At 41.7% G+C, this 12454-nt stretch overlaps 1 protein-coding gene across 14 annotated transcripts in view; it reads right to left on the bottom strand.

Moving 5' to 3' along the window:
* IKBKG (inhibitor of nuclear factor kappa B kinase regulatory subunit gamma) overlaps positions 1–12454 on the bottom strand; it is a 104292-nt gene that overhangs the window by 22829 nt on the left and 69009 nt on the right. For 11 of the 14 annotated variants that reach the window (XM_043973609.1, XM_043973608.1, XM_043973610.1 and 8 more), the window contains 2 exons: positions 12169–12246; positions 9969–10171 (listed from right to left, as the gene is read on the bottom strand). In XM_043973609.1, coding sequence (XP_043829544.1) covers positions 9969–10155 — 187 coding nt within the window. In that variant the 5' untranslated portion in view covers positions 10156–10171; positions 12169–12246. Of the gene's footprint in view, positions 1–9968; positions 10172–12160; positions 12247–12454 lie in introns of all 14 variants that reach the window. The other 3 variants (XM_043973614.1, XM_043973613.1, XM_043973615.1) reach the window with 2 other exon arrangements.

Below are 12454 nucleotides of genomic sequence, written 5' to 3' on the forward strand. Positions count from 1 at the left end.
CACCAAGTGAGGGGTGGATTCGCATGGCTTCTGAGGTACCTCCCAGCTCTAGAGCCCAACTGCCTCCCTGAAAGCCATACGATTCTCCAGACAAACAGGAAATACCTCTCCTCACTTACCAATTTCCAATTCATCTTCTGGAGCCCAACTCAATTGTCAACTCCTCCAGAAAGCCTACCCTGATTCCCTCATCTGCAAAACGAGGAAGCTCCCAATCCAACACCTGGGGTCCTGTGACACAGAATCTGCTTTATTTTGTAACTTTCCAATGCACTTAATGTACTGGGGACTGTCAATAGTGGTCGAGAATTAGACACAGAGACAAGAACAGCTAAGTCCAACTTCCACCTCCAATGTTTCCTGGTTGGGTGATTATGGGTGCGTGACTTTCCTTTCTCAGTTTCCCAAAATGGAAATATTCAATAATCCCTGTCTCATATGGTTGTTATAAAGCTCAAAGAGTTTAACATTACACATGTTCCTTAGCATTCTTTCAATGGATTTATCTCCCCATTAAACACACCGTAAGTTCCATAAAGATAGAGGCCATGTCTTATCCACATTTTGTACCTCTCGCAAGGTCGACTGGCCTTCTGAAGCTTCTGGTTGGGGCCAGAGAGCACAGAGCACTAGGCCTGGAGCCAACAAGACCTGAATTCAAATCCTACCTCAGATGCTTACTAACTGTGACCCCAGGAAGTCATTTCATCTGTTGGCCTCCTTTCCTCAACTGGAAAACGGGGATGATAAGAGCACCTGCTGGGGGCAGCTAGGTGGCGCAGTGGATAGAACACCGGCCCTGGAGTCAGGAGGACCCAAGTTCAAATCCAGCCTCAGACACTTGACACTTACTAGCTGTGTGATCCTGGGCAAGTCACTTAACCCTCATTGCCCTGCCCCCCCCCAAAAAAGAAAAAAAATAGATAAGAGCACCTGCCTCCCAGGTGTAAGGGGTGGCATCATTCCAATCGTTACACAGAGTTATTGGAAGGTTCCAATGAGATCACTGTCAAGAACTTCTTAGCACAGTGCCTGGCACATAGGAAGCCCCTGTTTTCTTCCTTCTGGATCAGGACTTACTCAAAACAGGCTAAGGATGCAGGTTACAATGAAGTACTCAAGATTACAAAATGCAATAAATGGTTTTACTGGTGACACAGGATAAAAAGGGTTATTGTTGAATCACTTCAGTCGTGTCTGACTCTTCATGACCCCACTTGGGGTTCTCTGGGCAGAGATCCTGGAGTGATTTGCCATTTCTTTCTCCAGCTCATTTTACAGATGAGGAGACTGAAGCAAACAGGGTGAAGTGACTTGCCTAGGGTCACACAGCTAGTAAGTGTATGAGGCCAGATTTGAACTCACAAAGATGAGTCCTCTTAATTCTAAGCTCACTGTTCTATTCACTGCAGCACTACTTAGCTGCTCAGAAGGATTAAAAAGGGTTAAGATTAATCTAAAACAGCTTCTCTCTATCATTCATACTCCCTCTTTACAAATATGCTACCCAATTCAGCATTACAACTGGCCAAGGAAATTTTGCTAAAATCCAGCACCCACTCCCCTAAGGCTGGGCTTTGGAAGGCAGTGACTGTTTTTTGCCTTTCTTCGTATCCCTAGGACTTAGCACAATGTCTGTCACTAAGCAGACAGCTAGAAGGCACAATTCAAAATTCACTCCCTCTCCAATCCAATGAGAAGACTAGAAAAACAAAACCCCTTACAAATATGGATAGTGATGCAAAATAAATTTCTACAGTGGCCATGTTTTTTTTAAAAAAGGCAAGAAAAAGCATAAAAAAAACATGCTTGAATCTTCCCTCTAAGCTCATCAGTTCTATTTCTAGAGGTAGGCTGCATGATTCATCATGAGGCCTTTGGAACTGTGAAGGGTCATTTTGCTGATCAGTTATTATGGCTTATGATATATCCCACATATTTGGAATATTATCTCATTGTTGCCATTATGTTTAACAAAAATCACTGAATGTTTCTATTATTTGTTCTCTGACCTACTAATTTTGGGGGGATTTGATTATTTAGTTTCCAATTAATTTTTAATCTATGCTTCAAAGACCTTTTATTGAATATAACTTTTATTGCATTATGGTCAGAAAAAGATGCATTTAATATATCTGGTTTTGGCATTTGTGGGGTTTTTATGACTTAATACATTGTCAGTTTTTGTGAAGGGGCCATGTGCAGCTGAAAAAGATATACTCCTTTCTATTCTTAGTCAATACTCTCCCCAGCAGTCTATCGTATCTTTTCTAAAATTCTATTCATCTCCTTAATTTCTTACTTGTTTATTTTATGGTAAGATTTATGTAGGTTTAAGAGGGATAAATTGTGGTCCCATAATAATAATTTTACTATTTCCTCCTGAAATTTGTATTGCTATTTATTCCTGAAATTCATTTCACATTTCCTTTTTTTTTTTTTTTTGCAGGGCAATGGGGGTTAAGTGACTTGCCCAGGGTCACACAGCTAGTAAGTGTCAAGTGTCTGAGGCCAGATTTGAACTCAGGTACTCCTGAATCCAGGGCTGGTGCTTTATCCACTGTGCCACCTAGCTGCCCCCAGCCCCTTATTTTTAACTCTATTTATTAATTTGTCTCAAGTATATTTCTTGTAAACAACATATTGTTGGATTCTGGTTTCTAATCAATTCTGATATCTTCTTCAGTTTTATGGGTGAGTTCATCCCATTCACATTCACAGTTATGACAGCTAATTGTATATTTCCTTTTATGCTATTTTCTTATACTTATCCTTCCTTTTGTTTTAACCCTGTCCACTTCTCAAAAGTCTGTTTTGCTGGAAGATAGTATGGCAGAAATTAGGCATAGACCAACATGTGACACCTTATACTAAAATAAGGTCAAAATGGTTACATGATTTAGCCATAAGAGGTGATACCATAGGTAAATTAGGAAAAGAAGGAATAGTCTACCTTTCAGATCTTTGGAAAGGAGAGCAGTTTATGACCAAACAAGAGATAGAGAATATTATAAAATGCAAAATGGATGATTTTGATTACATTAAATTAAAAGGTTTTTGTACAAACAGAAGCAATGCATCCAAAATTAGAAGGGAGGCAGAAAGCTGGGAAACAATTTTTATGGCCAGTACCTCTGATAAAGGCCTCATTTCTTTTTTTTGTCTTTTTTTTTTTCAGGGCAATGGGGGTTAAGTGACTTGCCCATGGTCACACAGCCAGTAAGTGTTAAGTGTCTGAGGCCGGATTTGAACTCAGGTACTCCTGACTCCAGGGCTGGTGCTCTATCTACTATGCCATCTAGCTGCCCCTAAAGGCCTCATTTCTAAAATATAGGGAACTAAATCAAATTTATAAGAATCCAAGTCATTCCCCAATTGAGAAATGGTCAAAGGATATGAACAGGCAGTTTTCTGATGAAGACATCAGAGCTATCTATTTCCATATGAAAAAATGCTCTAAATCACTATTGATTAGAGAGATGCAAATTAAAACAACTCTGAGGTACCACCTGACACCTATCAGATTGGCTAATATGACAAAAAGGGAAAATAAATGTTGGAGAAGCTGTGGAAAAATTGGAACACTAATGCATTGTTGGTGGAGCTGTAAACTGATCCAACCATTCTGGAGAGCAATTTGGAACTATGCCCAAAGGGCTATAAAGCTGTGCATACCCCTTTGACCCAGCAATACCACTTTTGGGTCTTTTTCCCAAAGAGATCATAAAAAAGGGAAAAGGACCCATATGTGCAAAAATATTTATAGCTGCTCTTTTTGTGGTGGCAAGGAATTGGAAATTGAGGGGCTGCCCATCAATTGAGGAATGGCTGAACAAGTTGTGGTATATGAATGTAGTGGAATTCTATTGTGCTGTAAGAAAGGATGAGCAGGAGGAGTTCAGAGAAACCTAGAAGGACTTGCATGAACTGATGATGAGTGAGATGAGCAGAACCAGAACACTGTACACAGTATCATCAACATTATGTGTTGATCAACTGTGATAGACTAGATTCTTCTCACCAATCCAATGGTACAACAAAGTTCCAAAAGACTCATGATGGAAAAGGCTCTCTAAATCCAGGGGAAAAAAAAAAAAAGGAACTGTGGAATATGGATTCTGATTGGACCATACTATTTCTTTTGTTTTTGGTGCTATTGGTTTTCTGTTTTGAGGTTTTTCCTTTTTGCTCTGATTCTTCTCTTATAACATGACTAATGGGGGCAGCTAGGTGGCGCAGTGAATAGAGCATCGGCCGTGGAGTCAGGAGTACCTGAGTTCAAATCCAGCCTCAGACACTTAACACTTACTGGCTGTGTGACCCTGGGCAAGTCACTTAACCCCAATTGCCTCACTTAAAAAAAAAAAAAAATAACATGACTAATGCAGAAATGTTTAATGTTATTATGTATATATAACCTATATCAGATTACCTGCTGTCTAGGGAAGTGGGGGAGGGAGAAAAATTGGAAATTGAAAATCTTATATAAACAAATGTTAAAAACTATTTCTACATGTAACTAGAAAATAATAAAATACTTTTATTTTTTAAAAAATTCTGTTTTCCCTTAATCTACCCTCCATCGTATTCCTCTTTCTTTTAACCCCTTTCCCTACTTCCCCGTTAAGTGAGATGAAATTTCTGTACCCAACTGTGTGTGTGTTTGTTTATTCTTTCCTCTTTGAAACAATTCAGATACAAGTGACAGTCAAGTGTTGTCCATTTCCCTCCAGCACTGCCCCTTCCCATTATATAAACTGATCGTTGCTCACCCCATTTTTGTGAGGTTATTTTCCCCCTTCTTCCTCTCCCATCACCCTCTCCCAGTGCACTCCTCTTCCCTATCCTTCCATTCTTCTTTTGAAATCATCCCAATGTAATAGAATCTTACTCAGGCCTTCTGTCTAATCAGACCTCTGTTAATGATAAAGTTCTGAGGGGTTACATGTATCCCCTCCCCATATTATAATGTAAACAGTGTAACCTTTTTAGTCTATTATGACTTCTGACTCATGTTTACCTTATTATGTTTCTCTTGAGTCCTGTGTTTGAATATCAAATTTTCTATTCAGCTCTGGTCTTTTCATCAGAAATGCTTGGAAATCCTCTATTTCATTAAATATCCATTTTTCCCCTGAAGTATTATGCTGTTTCCCCAGATAGGTTATTTTTGATGGTAATCCTAGATCCTTTGCCTTCCTGAATATCATATTCCAAGCCCTCCATTCCTTCACAGTGGTAGCTACTAAATCTTCGGTGATACTAACTGTGGTTTCACTGTACTTGAATTGTTTCACACTACTTACACCATTTTCTCCTTGACATGTGAGCTCTAGATCTTGCCTATAATATTAATTTAAATATTTGGGGTTTCATTTCATCTTGGGGTTTCGTTTAGGAGGTGACCAGTGGATTCTTTCATTTTTTACTTTGCCCTTTAGTTCTAAGAGATTTGAGCAGTTTTCCTTTATAATTCTTTGAAATATGATGTCCAGGCTCTTGTTTATTCCTTTCAGGTAACAAAATTAAATTATTTCTCCTCTGTTTTGCAAGTCATTTTTTCCTATAAAATATTTCACATTTTCTTCTATTTTCCCCATCTTTTGACTGTTTTATTAATTCTTGATGTTTCATGGCATCATTAGCCAATTCTAATTAGTCAATTTAAGGAGCTGTTTTCTTCTGTAAGGTTTTATATCTCTCTTTGGCCAATTCTAATTTTAAGGAGTTATTTTCTTCAGTAGTGTTCAGTACCTTTTACAAATCTGTTAATTCTCTTTTCATAACATTCTTCCATAGCTCTCATTTCTTTTCCTGCTTTTCCTGTTATTTGATTTTAAAAATCATCTTTATGCCTGCTATTTAATTTCTTTTAGGAATTCTTGTTAGACTAGTGTCCCAGATGCATTTTTCTTTAAGGTTTTGCTTACAGGTGTTTCAAGTCATTTTCTTCTGGGTCTATGCCTTGAATTTCCCTGTCACTATAGTAGCTTTTTATGTTTGGGTTCCTTCTTTGTTTGCTTGTTCTTCCATCCAGTATCTTGACTATGGATTTAATATTAGTGCTGAGCTCTGCCCTCGTCAAGTCACTTCACCTCCACCTGCCTCAGTTTCTTCCTCTACAAAATAGGGATGATAACAGCACCTACTTCCCAAAGTTGTTGTGACGATCAAATGAGATAATAAATGTAGTGCTTGGCACATCTAAAGCACTATAAAAATGTTAGCTATTATTATTGTTATTTGTTATTATCATGTCCTTCTGCTACTTTCACAACTCTAGTTGGGGGCCTGCAGATTTTCAGCACTCTAAAAGTAGAGAGATACCAGATGAGGTCTGTTCACTGCCCTCCTAGTCTGTGCTCTGCAAGTTCCTGACCCAGGTTTGAGTCTCTGGACTTGTCCTTAATTGGGGATTTCAGCAGACAGCTGCTGGACTCAGCCACCATTGTCCTGCTGAAAGGCTCTGAACTCCTGGCCCTCCTCTGGTCTGGGACTCTTGCCTTGGTTATCCTACTGCAGGCTTATGGTACTAGGTGAAAGGCTAGAAATGAGTTGCTGCTCTGCCCCTGGAATCAGAGCCACGCAGGTAAGTTTCTGCAACATGTTCCTTGCTGAGGACACAGCTGGTGCCCACACTCGTATCCACTCCTTTCTGCCCTGGATCTGTGAGCTGGAACTGGGTGGTAGCTATGGAGGTGCCACATGCTCCCTGTTCCTGCACCCACTGCTAGTTCAGAGATCCCCTGGGCTCTTTTCTTGCCCTGGTGCCCCATCTCAGCCCTCAGGCCTGTCAGTCCTTGGGTGCTCAAATGCTTGCTACAGCTGCCTCTAAGCTATGCTCCTGGCCAGTCCCTGCCCCAGTGTCCACAGACCTCTCAGACCTATCCATCTAGTTTCCTGAGATGCCCTGGGCTGGAAAAGCAACTCGCTGTGATGGGGGGGGGGGGTTCCCAATCAGAATTCAGACAGATGCATGTTCTAATCTTTGTCAAGGTAGAGCTGCGTGAGCTGGACTAAAATGCTGCCTCTCACTCCACCACCTTGACTCTGTCTCCAGGAGCAAGGTTTCACTAGCTGTTTGACACAACTCCTTTGTTTTACAAATTACAGATTCAGAGCCAGATCAGGGAAGGAATTTGCCATTGAGGTCTCACCATTAGACAATGGCAGCAGAGTCTGTACTAGGACCCAAGTCTCCAGATTCGCTGTCCCAGGGTCTTACCTCCATACCATATCACTATTCCTTCTTAGTTTCCAAAAAACTTCAGAAGGGTCCCTCTCCTCAGTTTAAACCAGAACTGGGTAAAGAAGTCCATAGTTCGTTCACCCTTTGCATTCCCCCCATAAAAAACTGGCTTTATAAAATATCATCTCTCAGCTTTCATCATCCCAAGAGAAAGTTTATCTTTTTAAACTGTCTTTTAAAGAAATTCCAGAGAGAGAGCCATTACCCCAATGAGAAGAAACAGTTTTCAAAGGAAGAAATGCAAATTACCAATAATGAATTTGAAAATGCTCCTAGTCATCAATAAGAGAAATGCACATGAAAATAACCCTATAGCTTCACCTCCCACCGATCAAACTGACAGACATGATTTTAAAAAACAGGAAAAGTGAATGTGGGTGAGTCCATGGGAAGATAGGCACAATAATGCACTTTTAATAGAACCAATTGGTTGAACCTTTCCAGAAAGCAATTTGGAATTAAGACAACAAAGTCACTAAATGGATCACCCTCTGTGATTCAGTGAATCTACTACGGATGGGCCAAGGAGGTCAAAGACAGAAAGGAAGTTTCCATATATACTAAAATGTCTGTAACGCAACCGCTTCTGGTAGTAAACCACCAAAAATAAAGTGGATTAGAGAATGGCCAAAAAAGCCAAGGAACGGGGATATAAAACAGTGGCATCTTGGACAGGGAGGGGAGAGGACAGATTCCAAGTTGGTACAGTCAAGCTTGTCAAAACTACCCTGGAAAAGCCCTTAAATTTTCTATCAGGTCCAATACAGTTTCTTTAAACAACTGTAGTTGAAAAGGGTCCAGGGTCTCTTTAAATTTCAAAGTTTAAAATAAGGCACCCCAAATCAAGAGAACAAATTCATCTGAGATTGTTGCTGTGGCAACGACAGAATGAAAATACTTTTTCCCCCTTGTCCAACTAAGCTGAAAGAAGTTGGAATCAAAACTTACTTTCAGGCAGAAAACCAAAACAGGTCAAGTCACAGTAAGTAGCTGGCAGGAAAACTGATGAGGGGAAACAATACTTTTGGAAGGGCTTCAGAAAGCAGTGTGCATAAAGGTCATGAGAGGATGAGAACCCTCGACCCCAAGTCACTAGTTCTTCTTCCTGCTCTACCAAGGGGCCAAGAGAAGACACCAGGTCAATGGAACTTAGCAGACTGGGATAAAAGCCATCTGTCTCTTTAACCCGACCAGCCTAAACCACCCAGATGATTTTATCTAAGGCAGAAACATGACCACACCCCACCCCACTCAAAACCCAACTGGCTCCCTAGAGTTTCTTTGAGATCGAACAGTGACTGTCTCTATAGTATTTCAAGTCCCAGCCTACCTTTCTAGGCTTATTACACAAGGCTCAGCAGTCTAGTCCAAGCAGCTTCCTCCTCACTCCTCACACATGACACTCCATCTCCCTTCTCAATGTGTGTGGTGTGGAAGAAAGCTTTCCTTTCTTTCTTTTCCTTTTTTTTTTTTAGTGAGGCAATTGGGGTTAAGTGACTTGCCTAGGGTCACACAGCTAGTAAGTGTTAAGTGTCTGAGGCCAGATTTGAACTAAGGTCCTCCTGAATCCAGGGCCGGTGCTCTATCTACTGCACCACCTAGCTGCCCCTCTCCTTTCTTTCAATGCTCAGCTCAAGTTCCACCTTCTGCATCAGGGCTTTGCCAAGCCCCTTAGGCAGGACTGTATTCCCCTTCCCACATCCCAACACCTCTCCCTCATCACATGGTGCTTTGTACGTTGTATACACACATATACAGATACACATGCATATACACAGATGTGTGTATATGAATAGGAATACCATTTCCACTTTTGGAATTCTGGCTCCCACCCCACCACACACACACACACACACACACACACACACCCCTGTTTGTTTCATTTGACCTTTGTACCCCCAGTGCCTCGCAATGCCTAGGCAAACAGCAGGTGGTTAGTTAATGCTCAGTAATTAACTGAAGAAACCATAGCCAATGGTTATGATGGAGAGGAGATTCTCGTATCAGTCATTGGAGCAAGAGGTTGTGAAACCCTCTTGGGGTCTGAGCTCCAACAGCAGGAACAACAGATATAGTCACCCATCTCAGGCTCCTTCTAGGGTATACACTTAGTGGGTTCAATAGAGACCTTCCACCTACATCATGTCAACTGTAACTGTCTTTTATTTTCTGCCTGGCATGTGGAGTTGAATTCAGGTCAATTAAATGTGAATATGATGGACTCCAATGTAGTGGAATACTACTAAACCATAAGAAACTACAAATGTGAGGAATTTGAGAAACCTAAGATTTCCATGATCATTCATTCATGAGCAAAAAGCAAAGTAAGGAAAGCCATGAGAAGAACAGACATCATGACAACAATCAAGTAAATGAAAGCAACACAAAGAGGCAGCTGAACTTGCAGCTGAAACGCCATGAGAGAGAAGAGATGCAACGTATTATCAAAGAAACCATCTGCCTCAAAACACATTTATAATGTTATAAAAAAAATTTAGAGACCACAAGTTCCTAACCCCTATTGGAAAGGGAAGGGAAATACGGCTAGGCCCCATCCTGGACTCCCCTCTGGCATCTCCACCTCAGTCCTGTCACTCCCAAGACTTCACACATATAGACTAGCTCCTCAACACAAAAACACTGAAGACCTTGACCCTCAGCCATCAGGTTCCCTTGACCATTCCCTTCTACTAGACCCAGCTGGCAGAGGAGCACTCACCTCTCAGTTCTTGGTTCTCCTCCAAGAAGCGCTGGAGAGCCTCCGGAGAGACTTGGTTGGAAGGGAGATGCAGCATGGTTGGTTTCCCCAGGGAAGTCCCTTCACCAAGGGTCTCGTAATCTCCTGATGGACCCCCGTTGGGTTGTACCATCTCACAAGGCTGACTCTTGCAATGATGCCCGTTCATTCAATTAGTTCAGTGCCTGGAAAAAAAAACCCAAGGGCATAAGAACTATACCACGATTTATGGGAAACCTGACAGGTATTATCTTGCCTATCTAAAAAAGAATTTTCTTACTATACCCAATTCCAGGTTCATTTTAAAATGAATAAGAACAAAGCACACTATGTCTCAAGACATATTCTTGCAAAATCCTTGAGTGTATACTGTTTTTCATTCTGTCTCTATATCCCCAGTGCCTCTCATAGTGCCCAGTACAATGAAGGTGCTTATTAATGCATACTTACCATGTACCAGGGACTGTGCTAAGCACTGGGGATACAAAGAAAGGCAAAAAACAGTCCCTGTCTTCAAGGAGCTCACTATGAGGCATTGCTCCTCTGACATGGCCCCCACCCTCCTACAGGCCCTCATCACCTCATGCCTGGACTACTGCAATACCCTGCTTTTTTTGGGGGGGGGGTGTTTGTCTGCCTCATGTCTCTCCCCATTACACTCTATCCTCCACTCAATCACTAAATTGATTTTCCTGGGGCAGCTAGGGGGCACAGTGGATAGAGCCCTGGACCTGGAGTGAGGAGGACCTGAATTCAAACCTCACCTCAGACATTTACTAGCTGTATGACCCTGGACAAGTCACTTAACCCAGATTGCCTTTAAACATCTGGGGCCATCTCAAGTCACCCTGATCTCCATCTTGCCACTGGACTAGATGACTGTGGAGGAGAGAGTGAGGATGGTGACTCTGCACAGCCTTCCCTCACTGAAATCCAATGCAGTGCAAGTCATGACATCACCTCCCGATGTCATGGTCCTCTCAGAGAACAAAGGACAAACAACAACTAATTGATTTTCCTAAAGCTCAGGTGTGACTATGTTACACCCCACGCACACTCAATAAACTCCAGTGGCTCCCTATCACCTCCAGAATTAAAGATAAAAAGTTCTGTTTGGCATTCAAAGCCCTTCATAGCCTAGCCCCCTCCTACCTTCCCAGTCTTCTTAAGCCTTACTCACCAACATGTACTCTTTGATCCAGTGACCCCAGCCTCCTAGCTATTCCAAGAACAAGACCCTTCATCTCTGGGCTCCAGGCATTCTCTCTGGCTGTCTCCCATGCATGCAACACTTTCTCCCCTCCACTCTGACCACTGACCTCCCTGGTTTTCTTTAAGTCTCAAGGAAAATCCTACCTTCCCACAGGAAGCCTCCCCCAAACCCCCTTAATTCCAGTGCCTTCCCTCCATTAATTATTTCCTATTTATCCTGCATATAGCTCGATTGTACATATTTGTTTGTATGTCATCTCCCCATTAGACTGTAAGCTCCTTGAGGGCAGGGATTGCCTTTTGACTCTTTTTGTATCCCTAGTACTTAGTACAGTGTCTGGCACACAGTAAGCACTCAATACTTAGCTACAACTGGTTGTTGGGGTGGAAATGGTAGAAACCTTGGGCATAAGTAGGCAGTCTCTCCTAGAGTTTGTGCTAGAGAAGGAAAGTCCAACATAGGCTAGCATGCAACCTAGATTTTAGGAAAGACTTCAAAGGGTTCAGAGAAAGAAGATGTAGGACCCCATAAATTAAATTTCAACAGGGGAATTCCATCTAGGAAGGATGGAAAATTCTAAAGACATATAGAGAGAAAATTCCAGTGAGGAGAAAAAAAATCCGAAGTTATCTGAAGAGGCCAATGTGAATGAAATCATCAACTAAGTTAGACTTTTTTTCTCCCCAAAGATATGTACAGCAGAAAGCACCCAGTAGGTCCTGCAACACTCCCAGCAGGAAGACAGATTTTCACGTCACTGGGACATGTTTAACAAAATATATAAAAATACAAACAAACATAGATAATGTGAATGTATGGTTTTCTCGCTGAGCGGCTGCTGCTGCCCTGCCCTGTCTCTACAAATAAGTGAAGGCAGAGCTGCCAAATTCTTAGTTTGTCCCTGTTTTCTCAGGAAATGATGGTGACAAAACTAACTACTAGGAAGTCAAAGGGAGTGTACCTAGTTACCTCCAATGAAGTCTTCACCTGATGCATATCAATCATAAGAACAGGCAGATGTGGTTGCTAACACGCTGTCCATGAAATCTGAAAGAGCATAGAAAATGGGAGAAGCACTGCAGAACTGAAGAAAGGCAAATGTCCCAATTTTCCAAAAAGGTAAGAAAACAAAGTGTGCAAACTATAGGCCAGTGAACTTGACTCCCATTCTTGGGGAAATTCTCCCACATGTCTCTATAGAGAGGCTTGGTGAACATCTATACACGGCATGGAGGGGGTTTACAAAAAGCCAGCC

The sequence above is a fragment of the Dromiciops gliroides genome, chromosome X, assembly GCF_019393635.1.
Source record: "Dromiciops gliroides isolate mDroGli1 chromosome X, mDroGli1.pri, whole genome shotgun sequence".
Taxonomy (NCBI): Eukaryota; Metazoa; Chordata; class Mammalia; order Microbiotheria; family Microbiotheriidae; genus Dromiciops; species Dromiciops gliroides.